Source organism: Megalobrama amblycephala, linkage group LG21, assembly GCF_018812025.1.
Source record: "Megalobrama amblycephala isolate DHTTF-2021 linkage group LG21, ASM1881202v1, whole genome shotgun sequence".
In the NCBI taxonomy this organism is placed as follows: Eukaryota; Metazoa; Chordata; class Actinopteri; order Cypriniformes; family Xenocyprididae; genus Megalobrama; species Megalobrama amblycephala.
In genome coordinates this window covers 2,936,039-2,962,329 of record NC_063064.1, presented here as the reverse complement: position 1 = coordinate 2,962,329, position 26,291 = coordinate 2,936,039, and the positions used below count along the sequence as shown (strand labels likewise).

The following is a 26,291-nucleotide window of genomic DNA, read 5'->3' as shown; positions in this document are numbered from 1 at the left end:
ATAAAATATTTTGAAATAAATATTTTTACTATCATTTTAATGCATACTTGCCGAATAAAAGTATTAATTTCTTTCAACAAAAAATCTTACTGACCCCAAGCTTTTGAACAGTACTGTACATGCCCTGGAAATCAATCAGTTCTCTAAATGTTTGAGTCTGATTTTTATTTTAGAATTACAAATGATAAATAATAAACATCTTTCTTGTTGACCCATTTACACTTCTATTGTTTTATTCTACTTATTTTATTCTATTTCCCAATACAAAAGTCTTTGAAAATGGTGTCTAAAATTTCCTCAGGACCGACTCTACCAGTGATCCTGCCCAGGCTAGAGAGGCCCAAACGAAGCCCTTCTGCCGCCAGAACCAGGTCCACATCCTTGTACTGATGGTACTGGTGTAAAGCCTCGACGCTCTTCTGCAGGTGAGTCCGGTGTCGGGTCTGAGTCAGACTAGGGCTGCCGATCAGTGGGTCGCCACACCTTGAACAGACAGAGATCTAAGACTTTATGAAAGTGTCATAATTAGATGACAGATACACTGAAGATAGATAGATAGATAGATAGATAGATAGATAGATAGATAGATAGATAGATAGATAGATAGATAGATGCGTTTTGGTCAATCTGATCACAAGTGGATGACGCTAAATAAGGTACACATGGGGTCTAAAACGTTTTGAGCTTGTATATTTTCGACCACTTCCAGAGGCAGTCGAAAACGCATTTGAAACGGATTGCTTTCGTAGTGTGGTCATGTGGTCGAATGTGTTCAAAAAGCCACAAAAGACCACCTACTCTCTGCCTACTGACTGTGTAAACATTATGGGAAGTGCTCTAGCCAGATGGGATATAAGCTTTGTTGGCTGGAGACCCAAGTTTGGTTTGAAGACGAAAAATGTACCAAGCACAATGTTCTCTCACCATTCCTGATTTCTAACAGATTTTGTCCAATTTTAGATTTTAGACCTAAAAAAGCCCATTCATTTACCCACCCATAGACCCTCTCCTGGAAGAAATCAGGACAGAAGTGGTCAAAAGACGAAAGAAGAGACGGAATAAAACACCAGGTGTAAACGGGTATGTGTGTCCCTCGTATACGTGTGATCTGATCAACCAAAATCTGCCCGCCCACCAGATTGCTATGGTGTCTAAGCACATGAACTCCTGCGAGGACTTCAGTAGACGCAATCATCTGGATCAACATGCACATTGCACAATTTCTATATCCTAATTATTGTTAATGTAATTCATTTTTCCAGGAGCTCATTGCTTCTGCGTTCAGTTAAACTGCTAACAGTGATTGTAAATTAATTGCCTAAATTATTACATTATTTGCTAACTGCATTCTTTAAATTGTGATGTTGACATGCATTCTCTGTAAAGCTGCTTTGAAATGATATGTATCGTGAAAAGCGCTATACAAATAAATGTGAATTGAATTGAATTGAATGAACTGATGCATCTATCTATTCATCTATCATATTTCAATAATTATAGAAGTGCTTTCTGGGTTGTCCAGCTCCACTCACAGAGTCTTTAGTCTGTTTTGTAATAAAGTCAGGAGATCCTCCAGGCCATCCCTTGTCTGGCATGACAAAAAACATGCAGGAGGAACATCAGCCGACTGCTCGAGGGAAGCCTGGATGCTGCGGTTGTGCTCCGCGGAGATGAGGTCACTTTTGTTGAGGATCAGGATGCACTCCTGCCTGTGAGATGACTGCTCCAGGATATTCTTCAAGTGTCCACAGAGGAACACAGGCACTAGCTGCGGCTCTGAAGGAAGCTGCGTCAAATCGACGACCACCAGAGACAGATCTGCCTGCTCCACCCTGCGGGCAGCAGAGGAAGGTCATTTCTTAAGCCTGTTTCCTGAGCCTGGTCAGCATCTTACAACCTTTGACATTGCAGAAACAAACTTCCTGTCTATGCCATCTCTTTAGTAAATCACAGCATACTGTACAGTCACACAAGGGTACACACAAAGGTAAAATGTGATAAGGGAAAAGGCCTTATGTGCAGTTAAAAATATTTGGACACTTAGATGGACTTAAAAATGGTCACTGCATTAGAAAAAAATTAAAAAGGTAATCCTGACTATCCACCAACAAATTATGCTAGACCTTTGCATAGAATTAACTTTTTTTTGCTGTAATTTGCTCTAATTTGTATGACTATGTTTTCTGCATTTAAAAAAAATCTAAATAAACATAATATAGCAATATTTTATTGATTAAATACAATAATTAATAATGATTAATATGTTGTTTTCTGATCTAAGAGGACTAAATTATCTCTATAAACGTGTCTGCAATTCTGCACTGTCGGTTAAAGGTTTGGAATAATTCATCAGCATATCAGAATGATTTCTGAAGGATCATATGACACTGAAGACTGGAGTAATGATGCTATCTATCCCTAAATTTTAATCAGTTTTCATTGAATTTAATTGTTTTAGGCCTAACAAACTTCTTTTGTAACAAAGTGTTTTTATGCTACTTGTTTTGATATTTTGTTATATAATATCTAGCTAATTTGTGGACAGTCACCACTAAAGTGCCGCCTTTTTTCTGCAAACATTATGTAACACTTGTGCATTGCATTATCTCCAATGCTTATTCAATCGTGAAAAAAATTGGCACAACTATATCTAAATCTGTGAATAAACAGATAATTTCCCCTCACAAGGCACAATGAGTGGCAAAAAAATCTTAAGAGATATTTCCCCTCTGCAGGCCATTTTTAGTATGGCAATATTTATCACTTTGGATTGTTTGCGCAAAAATGCCTCACTGTTTATTCTACCTTGATTTTCCCACACGTGTCCGTAAATACATACCGCTGACGGGCGCGCCGGACGCCCTCCTGCTCCACACTGTCTGTGGTGTCCCGTAGCCCTGCGGTGTCACTCAGCAGCACAGGATAGCCCCCGATGTCCAGAGGGACCTCCACCACATCTCTGGTGGTCCCGGCTGTGGCAGACACTATGGCAGCAGGACGTTGAGCTACAGAGCGAGAGAAGATACTGAAATTAGTTCAGAAACTAATAAGGAGAACAAAGAACAGCAATTATCATATTGCAACTCCAAGAACAAATAACTAGTTCACGATTTCCCCTTTAAGAGCGGAGATGTTGGGGGGCCCATGAGACGTTTTGTTCTTGGACTCAGACTTCTCAGAAGTCCTTCATTTCTCAGGATGGAGGGCAGAGGGCATTACCAAGGGAGCTCACACGACTTCGAGAAAAAACAAGATTTACTATATTTACATTGTGGTGATTGCAAGTACACAGAAACCACACAAAGTTCACATCCTGTAAAAACATAACATCTAACAGTATTACAGTGAAAGGCAAATAATATGCATGAGCAGGAACATATATAAACTTTTAGATGAAACCTAAAAATGGCGCTTAAAAAAAGATTTGTACAAAAACAAAGCTCACAACTTTTGAAGCAAAAGTTAAGGGAGAAAGCCAACAACAACCACTGAAGTATCTGTTTGTCCAGTTCAGGTGAAGGTTCTGGATGGATTGGGACTGGGCCGTTTCCTTTGGATATACGTCACAAAAAGAAGGGGAAAAAAAGACTAATCGCAACTTCCGTGTCATGGTGACTTTAAGCTCAAATATGGACTAGCGCATTCACTCCATCTATAGAACACCCACTAATATCACTTTAAATTAATTAATTAATTTCAGTGACATTAATCACAAAGCAGTTGCTCATTTGCACAAATACAGACGTGAACAAAATTGTTGGTACACTTGGTAAATATGATCAAAGATGACTGTAAAAAATAAATCTGCATTGTTTATCCTTTTGATCTTTAATTCATAAAATTAGCAAAAATTGAACCTTTCATTGAAGGAAAAGAATTGAAAGTGTGGGGGGGGGGATGGGGGGAAAATCACATTATGAAATAAATGTTTTTCTCCAAAACATGTTGGCCACAATTATTGGCCTTTTATTCAATAATTTTAGCAACCTCCTTTTGCCAAGATAACAGCTCTGAGTCTTCTCCTATAATGCCTGATGAGTTTGGAGAACACCTGACAAGAGATCAGAGACCATTCCTTCATGCAGAATCTCTCCAGATCCTTCAGATTCCCAGCTTTATGCTGGTGCTTCTTCTCTTCAGTTCACTCCACTCATTTTCTTTAGGGTTCAGGTCAGGGGACTGGTATGGCCATGGCAGAAGCTTTATTTTGTGCTCAGTGACACATTTTTGTGTTGGTTTTGGATCGTTGTCCTAATGGAATATCCAACCACGGCCCATTATTGGATTTCTAGCAGAAGCGGCCAGGTTTTGATTTTTTTATCTGTTGATATTTGATAGAATCCATGATACCATGTATCTGAACAAGATGTCCAGGACCTCCAGCAGAAAAATAGGCCAACAACATTAAAGATCCAGCAGTATATTTAACCGTGGGCATGGGGTACTTTTTATCCATGTGTGCACCAAACCCATCTGGTGGGTTTGCTGCCAAAAAGCTTTTTTTTTTAATATAGTTTCTTCTGACCATAGAAGCCGGTCCAGTTTGAAGTTCCAGTCTTGTCTGACAACTGAATATGCTGGAGATTGTTTCTGGATGAGAGCAGAGGATTTTTCTTGAATCCCTTCCGAACAACTTGTGGGGATGTAGGTGCTGTTTGATCATTTTTTAGGCTTTCTGAGATTTAAGACTCAACTAATCTCTGCAATTCTCCAGCTGTGATCCTTGGAGAGTCTTTGGCCACTCAAACTTTCCTCCTTACTGTGAATTAGGACGATTTAGACACACGTCCTCTTCCAGGCAGATTTGTAACATCTTTAGTTGATTGGAACTTCTTAATTATTGCCCTGGTAGTGGAAATGGGGATTTGCAGTGCTTCAGCTATTTTCTTACAGCCACTTTCTATTTTGTGAAGCTCAACAATCTTTTGCTGCACATCAGAACTATATTCTTTGGTTTTACTCATTGTGATGAATGATTAGGGGAATTTGGCCTTTGTGTTTCCTCATGTTTATACTCCTGTGGAACAGGAAGTCATGGCTGGACAATTTCATGTTCATGATCACCCTGGTGAGCTAAAAAATGTAAATATGAATGGGAATATACTCCAGAGATATTTTACTCTTAAAAAATTCTAGGGGTGGCAATAATTGTGGCCAACGTGTTTTGGAGAAAAACATTTATTTCACAATGTGATTTCCCCCCCCACTTTCAATTCTTTTCCTTCAATGAAAGATTCGATTTTTGCTAATTTTATGAATTAAAGTTCAAAAGGATTAACAATGCAGATTTATTTTTACAGTCATCTTTGATCATATTTATCAAGGGTACCAACAATTTTGTCCACGTCTGTAGTATGTATATTGTGATTGTCTATTTATCTTTACATTTTAATAAACAATGTTGGAATAATTACTTGTATATATGAATGCAAAAAGTTAATATATATGCTCTTCCGTTGGCACACGCATAAGAAAATTTTCCCATCAGTTTTTGCCTATATATATAGGATGAAATCCATGTCATTTAAAAGGTTAGTTTACCCAAAAATAAAAATTCTGTCATTTACTCATGCTCATGTCGTTCCAAACCCGTAAGACTTTCGTTCATCTTCGAAGCACAAATGAAGATCTTTTTGATGAAATCTGAGAGCTTTCTGTGCCTCCATTGACAGCCTACGCAACTACCACTTTCAAGCCCCAGAAAAGTAGTAAACACATCATAAAAGTAATCCATGTGACTCCAGTGGTTTAACCTCAATTTTATGAAGCGACGCAAATGCTTTGTTTGCAAAAAAAACAACAAAAAAAACACTTAATTTAAAAAAATAAAAATCTCCAACGCGAGTTCACACAACGTCAGATCTCGCACACGCATGCGTCGTGGTGCTCTCGTGAACATGCCTTGGAGATGAATATTTTGTTAATAATGTGGTAAATTGTGGGGTTTTTTTTGTGCAAACAACGCACTTTTATAAAATTGATGAATTACTTTAATGATGTCTTTACTACCTTTCTGGGCCTTGAAAGTGGTAGTTGCATAAGCTGTCAATGGAGGGACAGAAAACTCTCAGATTTCATCAAAAAGACCTTCATTTCTGCTCTGATGATGAACAAAAGTCTTACACCATGTCCTAACTACATGCGATGTGACACCGCAACACACGATAAAAGGTATCTTTCCCATGTTAATCAGCCACGACAGTGACAAGCGACAATTCTATTTTAGAAACAGTTTCTATTTCATCACGACGTCACGGCTGAAACAACAACACAAAGTATGGCAATGATAATATCAGGTACTGTTTGTGTGTTTTATTTAATGTTAAAAGTGTCTAATGTGAGTTTGAATATCATTCTGTGCTCCCAGCTTTTTAGCTGTAATGAAAACAACAATTCACCTCAGATCTTGAAAATAAATAAATGGGCATAAGAACAAACAAGTGTATTCTACGACAAAGATTGGTTCAGTCACTCCGTATGTACTTTAAATAATGTTTAAATGGTGTAATATTTATGAATTTTACTATGTACTAGCCCATTTCATTGTGTCCGCTGTGCTCTTGCCGAGAGAGCCCGCCCACACTCTCTTCTGATTGGCTGTGGTTTTTGATTGATTTTATCGCTTCTCATTGTCACATCTAGCTTGGACAGTGAAATTGCTCATCGCTGGAATCTTATCGCATCGCGTGTAGTGAGGAAACAACGTTTCGAGTTTGGAACGACATGAGGGTGAGTAATTAATGACAGAATTTTCATTTTTGGGTGAACTGACCCTTTAAGGTCAAATCTGACTGCATGCGCATTTAATAAATGAGGCCCCTGGTCCAGAGACAAAAGTTGCTTACTTGCCCAAGTCAAAGGAGCTAAGATATTATGAATTTATGACTCAATCTCTCTTGCAGAATAAATCTATGGGATTTTTTTCACCTGTTTAATTATCCACCAAGTGAATATTATAAATTCAGATTGGATTCTGAAATGACAAGTAAAATATCTTCTCTTTTAAGACATAGACTAGTCAACCCTGTTACCATGATTTTGCATAATAAACTATAGTATTAAAAAACTGAAGAAATATCAGCATTAAATTCTCTTTTTAAAAAGCACTTGTGTAACTCATGACCTTGAACACATGTAAAATGGTCAACCCTGCTACCTTTATGAAGCCAGTTATCCCATGACCCTAACTTTATTGTGTTATTTCAATACACCAATCCAGATGCTGCCGTGTGCTATGAACAAAGTTATGAATATTCTTCATCTCAAGTAAGACAAATGTGCTTATTACACAGCTTGCTGATAAACATGACACTGACATATATATAGAAAGTTACGTTATTTTTATATACAGCATAGTCACATATTTGGATATAATGACAGCTATTAATATTTCATGGCTATTTAATTATTTGGCAAGTACCCTTGTATTAACTAACATATTACTTTATAAATTTAATGTATGCATGCTGGCATTACATTTACTCCAATAATGTGACGATCATAAATTATTTAAATGATCTGCTCAAGAATCTGATATCTGTGCATGGTCCTTATAAGAGATAACCACAGTTTAAATGTTAGCTGGCTATCAAATTGTAGTCTAGTGGTAAGTATAAGTTTTTTTTCAATGCGCAAATATAGACAAGACCTTAAAAGGGTTTCATTAATTAGCAAGGCACTGCAATATTGAATGTTTTCAGTATCCAATGATCTTTTGTCTTGTTCTGAATGGCACGCTAGTCTGGAATTGAATAACTTTTAAATAAAAAACACCTTTAGCAACTCTTGTCCTTTTGTCTTCTGCTGCTCAGTGCTGAACCAGAATAACTGCAGATTTATCAACACAATAAACCGCTCTAAACCAGTGCTGTGCTATGCAGTTTCTTTGAGCGGATGAAAGTATGTTTCACTGCTGTACTGGATATATGTTCTATTTTTTGCCATTCTGGTATAGTCTGGTATTAAAGTATATTTCCATATGTCCACTGGAAGGAAGAGGCCAGTTTCACTCAAGCACTCTTTGTGTAAACTTCCTTAAAGAGTTTATAGAACTTATCAGTCTTAAAATCAGCATAAAATTTAAATCTTAAAATCTTCTACACTGTTTATTGCATATCTCAATTCTTCAAATACATAACGTTAAATTACTATTCCATTTTTAGCTTTCAGTTTTAAAGAGAATTCACAAATTGCTTAATTAAATTCACACTGTTCAGGAAGTGACACCACAAGACGGTCAGCATTCCAGCAGAGCACACCGCTGCATGTTGGACCGCAAACAATAACAGGCCTGATGAATGTGGGGTAATTCAGGGCAGGAAGTGTGGTGATATCCAAACATCCCCCTCTGCTACTGGAGAGGTCAGAGGTCAGAGATAAACGTCATTTTATGAGAGTGCATGATAATATGTTCATTTATCACAACCATTAACCTTCTGTCATAGGACAATAAGACACTTTTGCCCTTAAAATGTGTTTAACCATTTTAAGTAAAAACATGGTATTCTCATGCAATAGAAATTTGATTTGGAAAAGTGTTTAGAGTGAGCAAAAGGAACAAAGGAAACAGCAGTAGAACAGCAAAACTGTACGTATTATAATTAAAAAGAAAAAGGGAGGGTGGTAAAGAGGTGCTAAAGGATCCATGAAAAACTGGACAGAAACAAAATGTTTTAAAAAACCTAAATGTATTTTAAAGTTTGTCAAAGCTACTATAATCACTTAAGATTCACTACCTTTCAAAAGTTTGGGGTCGATAAGAATTTTTCATGCTTTTTTCATATCTTTTATCCTCATCAATGCTGTATTTATTTGATAAAAAAAACAGTAAAACAACAAAAACATTCTTTACAAATTAAAGAAAAAATGTTTCCATTTTAATATATTTTAAAAAGTACTTTCCTGTGATGGCAACTGAAAAATGAAACTAATTATATAATGTTGCATAGTTTTTAGGCAAAAAAAAAAGGCTTTAGGGAGAAAACATTTGCAATTTCCTTTGTTGTAACATCAAAGGCTGTCCATCCAATAAAATCCTTCAGCACAAACTCATCTGGTGTTTTGGTAGAAGCTAGCCAAATTACGCAGATGTGCAGGTTGCAAAACATATCCTTAACAATAAAAAAACATTAACAAAACTATGAGAGGTAAAAGGAAATACAACCTAGATTAAATGCAGTTTCACTTGTAACAAAGAGAAACAGTGCCAACAGCTGGCTTTTGTGCAGTGAATTACTCGATTTTAAGTAAATAAAATTCAATTCAATAATAATAAAATATAAATAATTACAATTATAATATATGTGTGTATATACAGTACAGTCCAAAAGTTTGGAACCATAAGATTTTATGTTTTTAAAAGAAGTTTCGTCTGCTCACCATAGGCTACATTTATTTAATTAAAAATACAGTAAAAACAGTAATATTGTGAAATATTATTACAATTTAAAATAACTGTGTACTATTTAAATATATTTGACAAAGTAATTTATTCCTGTGATGCAAAGCTGAATTTTCAGCATCGTTACTCCAGTCTTCAGTGTCACATGATCCTTCAGAAATCATTCTAATATGCTGATTTGCTGCTCAATAAACATTTAATGATGTATTTTCAATTGTTGAAAACAGTTGTGTACTTTTTTTTTTCAGGATTCCTTGATGAATAGAAAGTTCAAAAGAACAGCATTTATCTGAAATACAAAGCTTCTGTAGCATTATACACTACCGTTCAAAAGTTTGGGGTCAGTAAGAATTTTTATTTTTATTTTTTTGAAAAGAAATGAAAGAAATTAATACTTTTATTCAGCAAGGATGCATTAAATCGATCAAAAGTGACAGTAAAGACATTTATAATGTTACAAAAGATTAGATTTCAGATAAACACTGTTCTTTTGAACTTTCTATTCATCAAATAATCCTGAAAAAAAATATTGTACACAAATATTTTGTACAATTGAAAATACTCATTAAATGTTTCTTGAGCAGCAAATCAGCATATTAGAATAATTTCTGAAGGATCATGTGACACTGAAGACTGGAGTAACGATGCTGAAAATTCAGCTTTGCATCACAGGAATAAATTACTTTGTCAAATATATTCAAATAGAAAACAGTTATTTTAAATTGTAATAATATTTCACAATATTACTGTTTTTTACAGTATTTTTAATTAAATAAATGTAGCCTTGGTGAGCAGACGAAACTTCTTTTAAAAACATTAAAAATCTTAGTGGTTCCAAACTTTTGGACTTTATGGACTTTTTGGACTATATATATATATATATATATATATATATATATATATATATATATATATATATATATATATATATATTAGAAAGTCATCATACCCTGTGAAAATCTTTAACTTTGGTCACAGTACACCCTGGAAAATAAAGTAAATTAAGTCTAACTTTTTAGAGCTTTTTTATTATATCCCTCATCATCAAAGTGAAAATAACATTTTAAAACATTCTACAGGATTATTAAAAATTAATTAGTGAAATACCTGGTTTGGTGAAGTGATCAGCCATAAACTTGCTCAGGTGCAACCAATCAACTTCCAGATCAAACACCAGGCTAACTGCCAAACCTGACATCAACTGTAGTGGTTTTGATTACTTTAGAACAAAACCAGCTGTTTCTTGAAGATTCCACTGTCACTAGTGCATGATACTGCAAAGAATTCACCAAGGTTGGGAAAGTGCTTTCAAAAGGATAAAGTTGTAGAAAGGCACAAGTTAGAAGCCTACAGACATTGATCAGAGAAGCTACCAAGAGGCTAAAGGCAACTTTGAAGGACTTACAAGGCTTTATGGCTGGGAATGGTCGGCCTGTGCATGTGACAACTATCTCACAAGCTTTACACAAAGCTGGCCTGTATGGCAGGGTGGCAAGAAAGAAGCCTTTACTGAAAAAGTGCCACACTCATGTCTTGTTTGCGCTACGCAAAAACACATCTGGAAGACTGATGCCATCTGGCAAAAGGTGCTGAACTCCAAGCACTATGTTTGGCAAAAAGCAAACCCATCACACCACCCAAAACACACCATACCTACTGTGAAGCATGGTGCATGATGAAGCATGAAGCATTATTTAGTGAGGGTGTTTCTCTTCATTGGGGACTGGTGATTATTCAGGATTGAAGGGAAAATGGATGCTGCCAAGTACATCCAAATTCTTGAAGAAAACCTGCATCCCTCTGCTAGACATCATGAAGATGGGCAGGTCATTCACCTTCCAACATGACAATGATACTAAACACACCACCAAAAGAACAATGGCTTAAAGATAGGAAGATGAATGTCCTTGAGTGGCCAAGTCAGAGTCCTCGCTTAAATCCGAGCAATCCAAAACTTGAATAGAGCAGTCCATTGCCGCTCACCATGGAATTTGACTGAACTTGAGAAATTCTACAAGGAATAATGGCCACATATTCCCCAATCTAGGTGTGCAAAGCTAATACAGACATATCCAAAAAGATTCATGACTGTAATTAAAGCAAAAGATGGCTCTATGAAATAAATCAGAAGACTGATTACTTTTCCAACCCTGTTATTCTAGTTTTTCAGTTTTTATTAATTTTCAGAACACTGTTGCCTTTTTCCCTTTTTTTTTGTTGTAAAGCAAAATTGTAAATAAAGCTGGAAAAGGTTTTTTGGTTTTTTTTGGAATTTGTTTTGATTTCATAATGGAATGGGCTTTGATTTCAATGGGGTATTTTCTATAGGCACTGTATATATATATATATATATATATATATACAGTCAAACCAAAAATTATTCAGACATTTTTTATATATTGTTACTAGTGGGTGCAGGACACTATAATTCATTTATGTAAGTGAGGATAGCAAAATAAAGTAAACTGTGACATATTATACCCAAAAATTCTTCATACAGTGGACTACCAGTAAAATTGATAAAAATTTGGGACCAAAAATTATTTAGACACTTTGACCTGACCATGTTTTGCTTAAATGTTATCTGACATAATTAAGATAATTTTTTTCTGACACAGTTTAACTCTGAGATGTTGTCATATTATAGTAAAACTATAGTGAATAAACTGTATTAATGAATGAAATGTTAAAGGTGTCTGAATACATTTTGGTTTGACTGTACACATATTTTATATACATATATACATATATATATATATATATATATATATATATATATATATATATATATATATATATATATATACACACACACACACACACACATTTATTAATTTAGTTATTAATATATTATTTATTTATAAATCAATACATTTCAGTGTGTGATTTTATAGATTTTTATTTTTTACTTTTGTATGATAATATGCTGCTGTTGGGTCACCACACACACAACATCAAATGTAAAATCTGGGTCCTGGAGCTAAACCAGGTGGGAAGCACTGGTCTGCCTGAAGCAAAGATTTAGTTCGACACTCATTTTTGTCATAATTTAATATTCCACATAGATTGTGTGTCTGATCTTACTGAGCATGTTGAGCAGGCTGCTCTTGCCCGCGTTGGTGCTTCCAGCAATGACCACATGAACACCGCTGCGCAGACGCTCTCCTCTCCGCTGATCTGAAAGGTGATTTTCCATATCTGTCTGCAGCTGCCGAACAGCTGCGTCCACTGCAGCAGACAAAACATCAGGTTTGAAAAACAACATCCAAACATCTCTAACAAATTTTAAGCATCTTTATCAAATTGATGTCGTAATTTTACATTTTGTAAACTGAAATGACATGAAACTTAAAGGACATGGAATCATCATTTGTACTGAACGTGTACAAATACACAGAGTTTTGCACACCAAAATTGTGTCAGTGGAGGGGAAAGACCATTTTTCATGACCTCTAATAGTCTGTAACTCTCAGAGGAAGGAGATGGTCTGTGACAGGCTTGTTCCTTGACGCACAATGAAATCCCTCAATTCTCCAGAGACAGTCTATAGTGTAAATATAACACCCAAACATCTGTGTAATGTTGGATAAATGATGGCAGGGACATTAACTGTACATGCAGTATTCTTAAGGCACTACGGCTATGTCTCTATATGGCATCTCAATGTGACATTCAATGGTTTTGATCTCCTCTATCAACAGCTGCTGTGGTAACTCTGAGGTCAATACTAACAGGAAAGTCCCACAAAATATCCTGCAAATGAATCAGTGTTTTTACCAATCCACCTGAGGAAACATACCATCATTTAAGACTCCATCCTCTATGAGTTCATCCTCACTGAAGTCGATGAATGCCTCTACGTGCGCCAAGCACTACATTGAAAACACAAACACACAAACAAAAACTTAGTCATGATTCCACAGAACGTAGTTTAGAGGATCATTAATGCTAGGACAATGACAGAACAATGACAAATTTGACAAATTTTTGGGGTCAGTAAATTTTTGTGTGTGTGTGTGTGAGATTTTGGAAAGAAATGAATACTTTAATTCATCAAGGATGCATTTGTGTGATCAAAGAAAAGACTTCTATTTCAAATAAATGCTGTTCTTTTGAAATGTCTATTCATCAAAGAAATATCAAGGTTTACACAAAAATATTAAGGAGCATATACTGTTTTCAACAATTTGGACTAAACCACTCAATTCATTTGGGTTGGTTTTGCGATCTCTTTATGAACTTTTTGAAGCGTCAAATTTGTAGTTACGTAGCTGTCTATGGAGGTAAAGAAATCGCTCCGATTTTGTTAAAAATATCTTTATTTGTGTTCCGAAGATAAATGAAAGTCTTACGGGTTTGGAACAACACAAGGGTGAGTAAATGATGACAGAATTTTAATTTTTTGTGAACTAAGTTTTTAAACATCAAATCATCATATTAGAATGATTTATGAAGGATCATTCATCATTCAGGAAAATTCAGCTTCATCATCACATTTTACAATTTTTGATCAATAAATGCAGCCTTGGAAATCATTTTTTATTTTTTTTTTTAACTTACTGACCTCAAGCTTTTGAACAGTAGTGTAAATTTCAGACCATTTCTTTGTCTGTTTTGATCCTTGAACAAACTGGTTGAGTGAAAGATTCAGTGACTCACTTGTCGCCAGTCTTGGAAAGCCACTCAACCAATCAAATTTAAGGACAAGAACTAATTGTTTGATAATATTTAAATGAAATTTAAATGAAAAGTCTGAGAAACTACCAAGAATATAAAAATGTCTCAGTATTTATGTTGCTGTTTTGTTTTAAGAAAAGATCCACAAGTTCAAAATGTGATGATCATGTTATCCAGCATAATTTGAAAATGATCCAAAGAGCATATTGTGCTTCAGTGGAAGCAAGAACATCTGACAGTCTGTCACAAATTTGCTGATGCAGAATTTTATATTTACTATTCGTATTATATCATAACTTTTTTTGTTTTACATTTTTGAAAATCCAAAAACTTTGTTTATTTCCAGAATTAAATAAAAAAATCCTTGAATTTAAAGGCTTAGTTCACCCAAAAATGAAAATAATGTCATTTATTACTCACCCTCATGTCATTCCACACCAGTAAGACCTTCGTTAATCTTCGGAACACAAATTAAGATATTTTTGTTGAAATCCGATGGCTCCGTGAGGCCTCCATAGCCAGCAATGACGTTTCCTCTCTCAAGATCCATAAAGGTACTAAAAACATATTTAAATCAGTTCATGTGAGTACAGTGGTTCAATATTAATATTATAAAGCGACGAGAATATTTTTGGTGCGCCAAAAATAACACAATAATGACTTATTTAGTGATGGCCGATTTCAAAACACTGCTTCAGGAAGCTTCGGAGCACAAATGAATCAGTGTGTCAAATCAGCGGTTCAAAGCGCCAAAGTCACGTGATTTCAGCAGTTTGGCGGTTTGACACACGATCCGAATCATGATTCGACACAAAAGATTCATAACGCTCCGAAGCTTCCTGAAGCAGTGTTTTGAAATCGGCCATCACTAAATAAGTCATTATTGTGTTATTTTTGGCGCACCAAAAATATTCTCGTCGCTTTATAATATTAATATTGAACCACTGTACTCACATGAACTGATTTGAATATGTTTTTAGTACCTTTATGGATCTTGAGAGAGGAAATGTCATTGCTTCCTACGCAGGCTTCACTGAGCCATCGGATTTCAACAAAAATATCTTAATTTGTGTTCTGAAGATGAACGAAGGTCTTACGGGTGTGGAACGGCTCGTATCGGACTTATGATAGCAACCTGAGTCGTAACAAAGCACTGTTCACCAGTTTCTCTCAAGGTTTTTTTCTCCATTTTAACACCTATTTGCCACTTGTTTGCCACCTGATGTCACCTGTTGGAGTTTGGGTTCCTTGCCGCTGTCGCCTTTGGCTTGCTTAGTTGGGGACACTTGACATTTGACTTGACATTTGATATTCAACAGTGCTTTGATCTGCCTGCATTGACACTATTCTTTAAGAGCTGCTGTGCAGCCAAAATAATTTACCAGTTATCAATGTAAAGCTGCTTTGCCATAATCTACATTGTAAAAAGCGCTATATAAATAAAGGTGACTTGACTTGATGGCATGAGGGTAAGTAATAAATGACAGAATTTTCATTTTTGGGTGAACTAACCCTTTAAGTATTTTTGACCAAAAAAGCTCCTTCTAGGAGTATTCACACAAACCATTAGCCAACATCACATTGGGTCCTGAGAGCTCAGGGCTGACGGCTTGGCGCACACCCTGCTCAGGATGTCCTGTCTCCTGCTCTCTGCTCCTCAATGACTCAAGCAATCAGCAAGCTCTTACACATAAACAATAGATGGACACCATGCATGACAGAGTGCCAAATCTAGCAGTAAATTCTGGAATTATTTAAAAGACCTTAAATAAAAGAGAATAACCTCTCATATAAACACACTTACAACAAGTGTTCTGTTGGTGTATAAATCGCGTTCAACAGCCAATTCTGGCTCTGTTCCTCACACTAAAAGGAAACCAGGACTTTTCCTATTACCAAATAGCATGTGTTTATTTTTGAACTTGTTTAGTCAGAGGTTCTCCAATCTATCTATCAAACTGCATTTATTTCAAGCATTACAAATATGAGGTGAGGAATGAGAAAACTGGGTGCTTTGTTCCTTACAGATTCCATACTGTGGTGGTCAGGGAGTTTTCTCATTGGTTGTTAGCATGTTAGCATGGTTACTTATTGGTCCAAGTCAAGTGTGCCACACACGTACTGAAAAGTGAAGCCAAAGCATTTCGATCGCCCCCTGGTGGCTGGCTGCAGTAAAAAAAAAAGAAAAAGAACACCCTCTGCATGTAATTGAATGGGATGTGAGCAAAACTAAAAAAATAATCCAATTACACTTCAAATAATTTTTTCCAAAGATAGTTTGTGTAATTTTAGGTAGTTCTTATCATGCTGAAGTATGTTAAAGGGTTAGTTCACCAAAAATGAAAATTCTGTCATTACTTACTCACCCTCATGTCGTTTTACAGTCGTAAGACCTTTGTTCATCTTCAGAACACAAATTAAGATATTTTTTATTAAATCTGATTGGTCAGTGAGGCCTGCATCACCAGCAATAACACTTTTTCAATGCCCAGAAAGCTACTAAAAACATATTTAAAACAGTTCATGTGACTACAGTAGTTCAACCCTAATGTTATGAAGAAACAAGAATACTTTTTGTACAAAAATAATACAAAATAATGACTTTATTTAACAATATCTATTGATGGGCGATTTCAAAACACTGCTTCATGAAGCTTTACGAATCTTTTGTTTCGAATCAGTGGTTCGGAGCGTGTATCAAACTGCCAAAGTCACGTGAACCACTGAAGTTTCAAAACACTTATGACGTAACGAAGCCACATTTACTGAAATCATGTGATTTTGGCGCTCTGAACCACTGATGAAGCAGTGTTTTGAAATCGCCCATCACTAGATACTGTTGTATAAAGTTGTTATTTTGTTATTTCTGGTGCACAAAAAGTATTCTCGTCGCTTTATAATATTAAGGTTGAACCACTGTAGTCACATGAATATGTCTTTTGTAGCTTTCTGGGCATCTGAAAGTGTTAATTATCTTGCTGTCAATGGAGGCCTCACTGAGCCATCGGATTTTATCAAAAATATCTTAATTTGTGTTCTGAAGATTAACAAAGGTCTTATGGGTGTGAAGGTTGACATGAGGTTGAGTAATTAATGACAGAAAATTCATTTTTGGGTGAACTATGCCTTTAAAGTGTTAATTTTTCCAACAAGTTTGGTTGGTTGGTTTTAGTTATTTGATGCTATAAAACTAGGATGAAACTGCGGTCGAGTCCGCAGGAGGGGGAGTGTGGGCGGGACCTCCATATCGCAGCTACACCTCATTATCACTACTACACAGACTTCAAATGGTGTAATCTGGAATGACCATTTCTCAGATATTTTGGCTTCATTTTTCTGCAGTGGAAGGAAGTAGACACATGTCATTCATCTTTTTTATAGTCGATAGTCCAAGTAAAAAAAAAAAAACATCCTCCAATTCTCTATGATATTCTGCTCTGTAGATATGACTTGGTTCCCTCCTTCAATGTAAGTCTATGGATGGTTTTTTAAATCCCTTTTATCATCAACTAGGTGAAAATTGTACTCTGTTGTTCAAAAGATTGGGGTCGGGTTTTTTTTTTTTTTTTTAAATGTTTTTGAAAAAGAAGTCTCTTCTGGTCACCAAGGCTGCATTTGTTTACAAGTAAATAAAATCAGTAGTATTGTAAAATTTAAAGTACAATTTAAAAAAAAAATCTGTTTTGAATATATTTTAAAATGTAATTTATTGCAGTGATTAATTTTCAGCATCAATTACTCCAGTCTTCAGTGTCACATGACCATAATATGCTGTTTTGCTGCTCAAGAAACATTTATTATTATTATTATTATTATCAAATGTTGAAAACAGTTGTACAGCTTAATTTTTTAGTAGAAACCATGATGCATTTTTTTCAGGATTGTTTTATAAAGAAAAGTTTCTTTGAAATTGATTTTTTTTTTGTAACATTATAAATGTTTTCACTGTCACATTCGATCAGTTTAATACCTAATAAAAGTCTTAATTTAAAAAAATCATACTGACCCCAAACTGAACAGTAGTGTACATCCGACTTATTTTACATTTTTCTATAAAGCGTTATGCAGTGCACTGACTGCAGGATCAGTTCTCCTGGAGCAATTTTAAGCGTTCTGCTCACTACACCCAGACATTTTCATTCGTAGCATTGTTTTCCATCAAACAAAGGTGTTGTTTTGGCCCGTGAGGGTCAGATGACAAAATATGTTAACATAAAAAGTTCTCAAAATAAAAGTTATACCCTGATCAATATTTTACTAACTCGTTTAAGCCGAACACTCCAGTCTTGGTAAATGCGGCCCAGGTCTCCCGCCATTTGTCGGAGAGCCTGTCGCCTCTGTGCTTCTGTCTCTGCATGGATCAGGTCAGCTAGACCCTCTACTTCTGTAAGGTCCAACTTTCCAGCACAGAACGCCCGTCGGGTAAACTCACCCACCTCTGCAGGCCGCAGCCCTGGCAAACTCCCTGAAACACATAAAATAAGACATCTTTTAAATAACATGAATGCCACCTCTTCCACAGCACTATTTAAAATTACATTTCATAATATCTTCAGATAAAGGCTATGAGTTGATAATGTGCTATTTTGCATGAAATTAGAATTTTATGAGTAAATACATCAGCTCAAGAAATAAAAAGCTAGATATTTCCAAGCACAAAGCAGATGTTGCCATCTAGTGTTAAAATGGTGAAACTACCTGTCATCTGTTTGAACACAATACATTCTGATCAGTTACTAAAAAATTACTAAAATACGTTTATAGACAAAATTCTGGTCTTATCCAGAACAATTTGGGACAATAATGGTTGATCTCATACCAAGCGCCTGTAAGACTCCACTAATGACAGCAGGACCCCCGTGAATGTGAAACTCTGCACTGTCCTCTCCTGTGAAACTACCAGGACCTGAAAGAGTGAAATACGTTATGCCAGGATTTATACCTAATTTATATATTGTTGTAACTATAAATTCAATATACACTGTTCAAATGTTTGGGTCAGTGTTTTTTTTTTTTTAAAGTAAATTAATACTTTTATTCAGCAATGATGCATTGAATTAACCAAAAGTAACAGTAAAGACATTTATAATGTTGCTTTTCACACTGAAGAATGGAGTAATGAAGCTGAAAATTAAACTTTGCCATCACAGGAATTATTACATTTTAAAATATATTAAAATAGAAAACAAAATTGTAAATAGAATTTCACAATATTACTGTGTGTACAGTATTTTTGATCAAATAAACCCCAAATATTTGAACTGTAGCGTATATATTTCCTAAACTTATAAACTTTCATGAATATATAGCTCTCAAAATACATATACATATATATATATATATATATATATATATATATATATATATATATACACATAAGCAATAAGGTACTCGAGGCTGTGCTGTATCATGAATAAGTCACAGCTGAAGGTCATTGTTAGGCATGACACGAAGTGGAGTAACCCCTTCAGCCATGGCTTATTCACGATACAGCACTAGCCTCGAGTACCTTATTGCTTTTATAAAACGGTTACCACACAATACAAATATTAAAGCCAGAAAATGTGTATCAATGCAACTTTCATGAAGTAAACTTTCACTAAAAGCCTTCCTTCCACCGGAAAAAATAGTCCCTGACCGTGAACAGCAACAGAAGTTAAATTATTACGCCATTAGATGGCGGCAAAGACTGTCTTTATGAGTGAGTCACTAAGTAGCGATGACTTTTACATTGACTTTTGTAGTGAACACGGAACAAGACGCAACTGACAAATGCTTTGACTAGCACTGTCAGACACGGGAAAACCCCTTAACTGTTAAAAGGACAAGATATTGCAGCGAACATTTAAACATATTTTATATTATGAACATAGGACTGACCTGAAGGAAATTGCTAAATCTGAATGCAGGTAATAAACTCACTCACTTGATCTCTTTCTCACAATACTCTTCAACAGTAAGCTTCAATGAACAATATCAACTGGTATATGGTATAAATGTCATACCAAATGAAAGAAGGAAGTCTTGGGCACAAATGTTGTATTCATTACATTTTCATATCTTATCTTATTACGGAGTTGTAGACTGTTGAATAGAGAATGTGCACTTGTGACAATTTGCCCCATTGGCGGGTAAGTTGTCACACTAGATTATCTAAAAATAAGAACAAAACTACTTAATTGTGATTATTGATTTTAATTTTTAAATTCAAACCAGAACTGGAAATATAAACAATCATGCCTAGAGAATTTGGAAAAACAATTATTTCAATCCAAACAATGCACATTTCAATCAAAACACATTAAGTGGCAAGACCACTTTACTTTGAACTTTAAACTCAAACTTTCTCTGGCTTGCACATAGATCCATGATAACTGAATGGAATACTGCAGATAACTCGCTTAACTTAACATGTTTAATCTCTGAACTTAACTGACTTAACATGTTGAACCTCTTTTTGAGCATGTTCTGTGTGTTTATTTGTACTGACATGTACTGACATGGCTCAAGGTGAGCTCAACATAGCACGTCAGCTGAAGTATCAAAAGACACGTTATTGTCTCCTCTATGTTGTGCAAAATAATAATTTTTAACATTCATATCTAACAAAGTTGTATTGCATAAAATGTAAAGTGCAATTTTTTTTTACTTTTTAAGCCAAAAAATAAGAAAATTGTGCTAACTTCAGATTAGATCGATCTTGACCACATGTGACCAGAAAGTTGACTGGAAGTCACACAAAGTAGCTATTAGATTTTTGAGATTGAGCCTCTAGTTTTGGAGTTATGAAGAGTGTGACAACTTACCCCGCTCTCCCCTATATATAATTTAACTTCTTCAACCGACGACCGGTTGAATTAGTTAAATTATATATATATATATATATATATATATATATATATATATATATATATATATATATAATTTAATTTTGGGACGTTTCACTAAGTGCAAACTTTTAAAAAAAAATGTAACTTCTTCAACCGGTTTCAACAACATTAAAACATTTATCACATGTTCCGCTGTCCTGGGAAGTTATAAAGTCTGAATGGGACCCTAAATGAAATTCTGGAAAATTTAATCATTTCAAAAATAAGGAAAATGTATTTAAAGTTACACACTAAAAAGTTTAAAGCTAATAAAGTTGATCCTTTAGGACTTGAATGATTTTTGTTGTCTTTTTCTTTACAGTAATCGTAGGATGCAGTTAAATGAAGAATCCCCCATACAGTAGACAAGCTATTCTGTGATTAAAACTTCAGACCTGGAAACCACAGGACCAGGCCGCGGTCCAGCAGCTCTTTGGTCTGCGGGTGAGTGATGCTGCGGAGGCTGGCGGTGCGAGCTGCGGGGAAACCTCGGGTCAGACTGCGGACAGCGTGTGCTGATGCCGGACCACTGACCCGAACCACCGCCACCCCACACCTGCCCTGACCCGACGACAAGGCGAAGATAGTGTCATCCTCCGACCCGACAGAACACAAGAGCCTTCTGACTGAAAGAGATCTGCCAAAGACAAACCAGTCATGTTTACTATGCGTTAAAGAAACCTTTATGACAGCGGCACTTCTTCTCCAGCTACTAAAAAAGTGCATGTTAATGAACTCTGTGACCTGATATACGGGTTTAGTGTATCAATAGCCCGCCTGGATCATTGTTTACCACTTCTAATGTCGCTCCACGTGAGTTTAGGACAGTTATCATCCAGGCTGTTAGTTATTGATCTCGCAAATTTCATTGGTCCGCGTCGCTATACGTACGAGCAAAGATGCTTGTCATTCGCCAGCTTCACTGTCAATCAAATAAAAGCCTCTCCCCTTTGTGCGCCCTACAATTCTCTCCGTGTGACACTAGTGACTGAAATATCTATTCAACTAGGCCTACTCAGACTTTTTGTTTTGATATATCTATTATATTGTTAAATTCACTTATCATATATTCAATATAATTCCAGGTAGTCTCAGCAATGTCTTTGAGGGTGATATATTATAATTAATCTAAAATTATATTTATCTACTACATGTTTGTAGGCTAGTTTTTATAACCTATTATTAAAATATTAGTTCAATCAGGAATAGTTCACTTTTATGTTTTATTGAACAGACAATGAGAAGTGCGTGTTGATGCTGCCATACTGTAATATGAGTTACCGGGGACTTAAAAATTTGTGATTTATTTAATGCAACATTTTCTAATTCCTGTCTAATTATTATACGTGTAGTTTTAAGACTACACTCAAGACTTGTATTAAATATTTGTACACTTCAAACAACCAAAAGTGCAGCTTCCACAGTGTTTACCTTCTGGCTTATTTATTTATTTATTTATTTATTTATTATTATTTTTATTATTATTATTAAGTAATGAGGTTGATGAGTAAGCAAAAAATGGTTATTGCTGGTCAGCTGAGGTCATTGCTTTCGCAAGCAATAAGACAAGACTATGTCTAGAAACCTCTGGTTAAGCTGTTTCATCTAATGATCAAATCCTTAACACTTTATATATATATATATATATATATATATATATATATATATATATATATATACACACACACACACACACTTGATTAGCATTATATCACATTAACATCTTTTTCATCACAATGCAGACATATCATTTAGTACAATCCGATTCAACTGTTAATGAGATCATTTGAAAATGTGGTGGGAAGTTCACAGATATTATATGCTTACATTACATGTGTTTTATTATCATTTACTTTTTTTTTTTTTTTAATATCTTACATTATAAAAAGGTTTAAATGCAGAACTGTATTTAAACTAAATCTAGTCAATAATATAAATCACAATTACATCTTTGGGCGGTAGATCTATCTTGAGTCTGGAGAAACCGATACATGCCTTATGCTCTTTTGTTCAGTGAGAGGTAAAATAGATCACCTTAGTTTAGCCATACTGAAATATTCAGCTGGGAAGATATTTTTTGCATTAATTAATAAATAATACCCTGCTTCATCCTTTCGGACAGGCTGTCTCATTTTTTAGTCCCACAGAAATACAGAGGAAGAAATATAACCATTTTAATCATTGAAATGAACATTCATGCGAGGATTAAGTTATTATAATCAAGGATGGAATTAAGAGCAGTTTTATTGTAAATAACGGTTAGATGGATATCTAAATACTTTTGGAAGTTATTAAATATTTTAAACAACATTTGCAATTATTTTATAACCATTATGAATGCATTTTTAATGAGCTAATATTAAATGAGAGACTATTTAATATTTGTACTAAATTGGATTTGGACTATTTAAAACTGAAATATGTTGCCATATACATTATATATATATATATATATATATATATATATATATATATATATATATATATATATATATAAAATTTGTGTTCATTTACACAATGTTCTACATTTTTAATAATAATATTATATTTATTAATATTATGATTTGCTCTCAGTTATTTATTAAAATAACTAATGCAGGTTCCAGTTGAAAAAAAAAAAAATGGTAGAAACAATTTCCACTCAGAAATTGCAAGTAAATTTCAAAGTGAAATGTGAAATTTTGAATTAGAAAGACTGAAATAGCCTAGTATTTTCTTGTAAAGTACTTTAAAATCATCTTTTACAGTTGAGTCTTTGGCAAAAAATGAAGTTATATATAAAATATGGTGATAATATATTGCACAGATAGCATTCAAGTCAGCCAATTTCTTTAAAAACCTTCAGCCCAAAAGAATGATAGTGTTTTGACATTCTAAATGCTGAGGTTTGAGAGCAAATCAATAATCTACATCAACACACTCATGCTGAGGTCAGCCAGCTAATGCATGTCTCATGAGAAGGTGGCAGTAGCCTGTCTCTGAGAGTATTTGAAAGCATAGACAGACAGAAAGAGGCGGTGTATATCTTCTCCTCTTTGTCCCTCCTCTCCTCCTCCACCATAGTAGTCTACTCCTCACGCCGCAGTCAGTCTCTCCTCGCATCCCGCTGCAAACAGGATGACTCACAACAACCTTCACTTCACCCTCACCTTCATTTAACCCAGCCGGTGTGTATCCACACACACTGCGCACCATTTCTGCATCATTTCCCCGCTGAAACAGCAGCAGCATGATGCCCGACACGGCGGCGGCCGCTGCTGCATCATCGGCGAGCAACATCAGCAGCAGCAGCAGCGACAGCGAGAGCTCGCGGCACAGACACCGAGCGCAGGGAGACGCGGAGCGGCAAGAGCAGCAGCAGCAGCACAGCGCTGCCACTCAGTCCACATCAGCGGGCGTTTTGGGTGAGTATGGAAGGTCCGGAGAGGGCGAATATGGACAGGACAGGTGGATGTGACGGGAGAGGAAAGCAGGCATAAGGGTCGGACGGCATATCCTTCGGGCAGAATAAACAATGCGGCGCTTTGTTATGCTGTCTGCCCCTTATGTCCATTATTCTGCCCCTATACATACAACTGTCCCTGCTGATATATGTGTGGCCTATAGAAGGTCATGCGGCAGCATCACTTCGAATGCGAGACTCGAGCTTTAGTCAACATAATGTGGGCCATGCGCTACTTTTTTGCGCTCGATTAGTCCATTTTTACGGGCCTTTGGGCAGGTTCAAGTTGTCTGAGGCGATTTTATATCTCTGTTTTGAAACGTTGCTGTTTTGGGGTTTGTTGATGCTTGGACGGCCTTCTTATTGTGAACCATTATACAACAGTTAGTCGAATCTCTTTGGATGAACGCATTTTCAATAGTGCTGATATTTAGCACTAAATATCAGTCCACTGCTATCACTCCACAGTAATATTATTATCCCTGTTTATCTCTGTTGAATGCGTGCAAATGATGTGATATGTAGAGCGGAATATTTGAAAGTAGAATCGTAATAAATCGATTAATCTCACAATTAGTTTTACTAATAAATAATAACCATAACTTAAAGCTGCAGTCCGTAACTTTTTTTGGTTAAAAATGATCCAAAATAAATTTTTGAGCAAGTAACCAGCCAGTGTTCAAAACTATCTCATTATCTTACCTCGATTCACAACAGTAAGCTTCTAATAATGTTTTATAATAAGAGCGACATGGTGGATTTCCGCGGGAAATTTGAGCATGCAGCAGTTCCTCTGTGCGTCATTACGTCACGTCCGTAAACAGAAAGGAAGGAGTCCAGGCTAGTCGGTTTTATCATGTGAGGATGAGCAAAAAGCAAAAGACTTTGGACTGTGGAGTGGCTACAGAAATTGAAATCTACAGGTAACGCTAATATACACTAAATACACAGTCACGCAATCCTGATGTTGTTAACATTAACAATTTGAGAACAAAGTATAACAGTAATAATAATTTGCACGGTTTGGCGTGATCCGAGCTAAGCGATCGTTAGATTTAATCATCATTGGCAGTGCGATTTATTGTAGGCCTAATACTTTTTACCTCAGTTAATCAGAACAAAAGTGGCAGAAATGTTACTTACTTGTTCAGATGATATTTTCCAGTGAAAATTCTTATATTGGTCATACTTTCAAGACGTAGAATCTGTGATTCTGAAGTACAGTATCCACACCGGTGCGGTGACTGACAGCAAGCATTAGATTCATCCGCGCTGACGAGCTGTGCCGATGCACAACGCACGTACAGATAACTGTTCCTCATATGACTGCAATTGCAGGTTTCAAACAAGAGATGGCGACAAAGAGGAAAAATTGCGGACTGCAGCTTTAAGTCATTAATCTTTCAAATGTTTTATTCAAACATTTTCTCATAAAAATAGGCCTACTTACTTTTCAAATTTCCAACATAAAAAAATCGATGTCGCTGTACACGTGAGTAGCACGACACATGAGGAGAAGCCGGCCAATAGAGTACCTGAGGGATGACGTGTTTTTGTAGCGAGTTAGTATTTTAGGACTTCCGGTTCCATCGCACTAAAGTCTATGGGTTTTTTTAATGAGTTTTTGCTAAATCACCTGAAATAAGGTCTGTGGTTAACAAAGCCTCTAAATATTTTCACGTTTTGATCTATGACATAAAACACACCAGTTATAATAACCCGCTTGTGATTTTTTTAAACCTTTATTGTGTCTTAAAAACGGCGGTTGCTAACAAGTTGCTAAAAGGGACTACTTCCTTTGGCGGGGACTTTAGACGTCATCATTAAAAACGGGACATTTGGACAGCATTTCTCATGAAAAAGTGGATAAGTATTCATACACAGCGCAGATCATAATCAGCGA

At 35.6% G+C, this 26,291-nt stretch overlaps 2 protein-coding genes across 2 annotated transcripts in view; one reads left to right on the top strand and one right to left on the bottom strand.

The window, feature by feature from the left end:
- Positions 1 to 150: 150 nt before the first annotated feature.
- On the bottom strand, positions 151 to 21,846 carry gtpbp3 (GTP binding protein 3, mitochondrial). The gene is made up of 8 exons (XM_048173153.1): positions 21,342 to 21,846; positions 18,897 to 18,983; positions 18,340 to 18,542; positions 13,200 to 13,272; positions 12,485 to 12,628; positions 2,840 to 3,005; positions 1,533 to 1,832; positions 151 to 483 (listed from the first exon to the last, which is right to left on the bottom strand). Exons 1-8 carry the CDS (start codon positions 21,670 to 21,672, stop codon positions 252 to 254), a joined length of 1,536 nt encoding a protein of 511 aa, XP_048029110.1. The 5' UTR covers positions 21,673 to 21,846; the 3' UTR covers positions 151 to 251.
- Positions 21,847 to 23,849: 2,003 nt separating this feature from the next.
- Positions 23,850 to 26,291, top strand: part of ano8b (anoctamin 8b) — a 41,721-nt gene continuing 39,279 nt past the window's right edge. The window contains 1 exon segment of the mRNA XM_048172131.1: positions 23,850 to 24,350. Within this exon segment, the coding sequence (XP_048028088.1) occupies positions 24,176 to 24,350 (175 nt within the window). The 5' untranslated portion in view covers positions 23,850 to 24,175.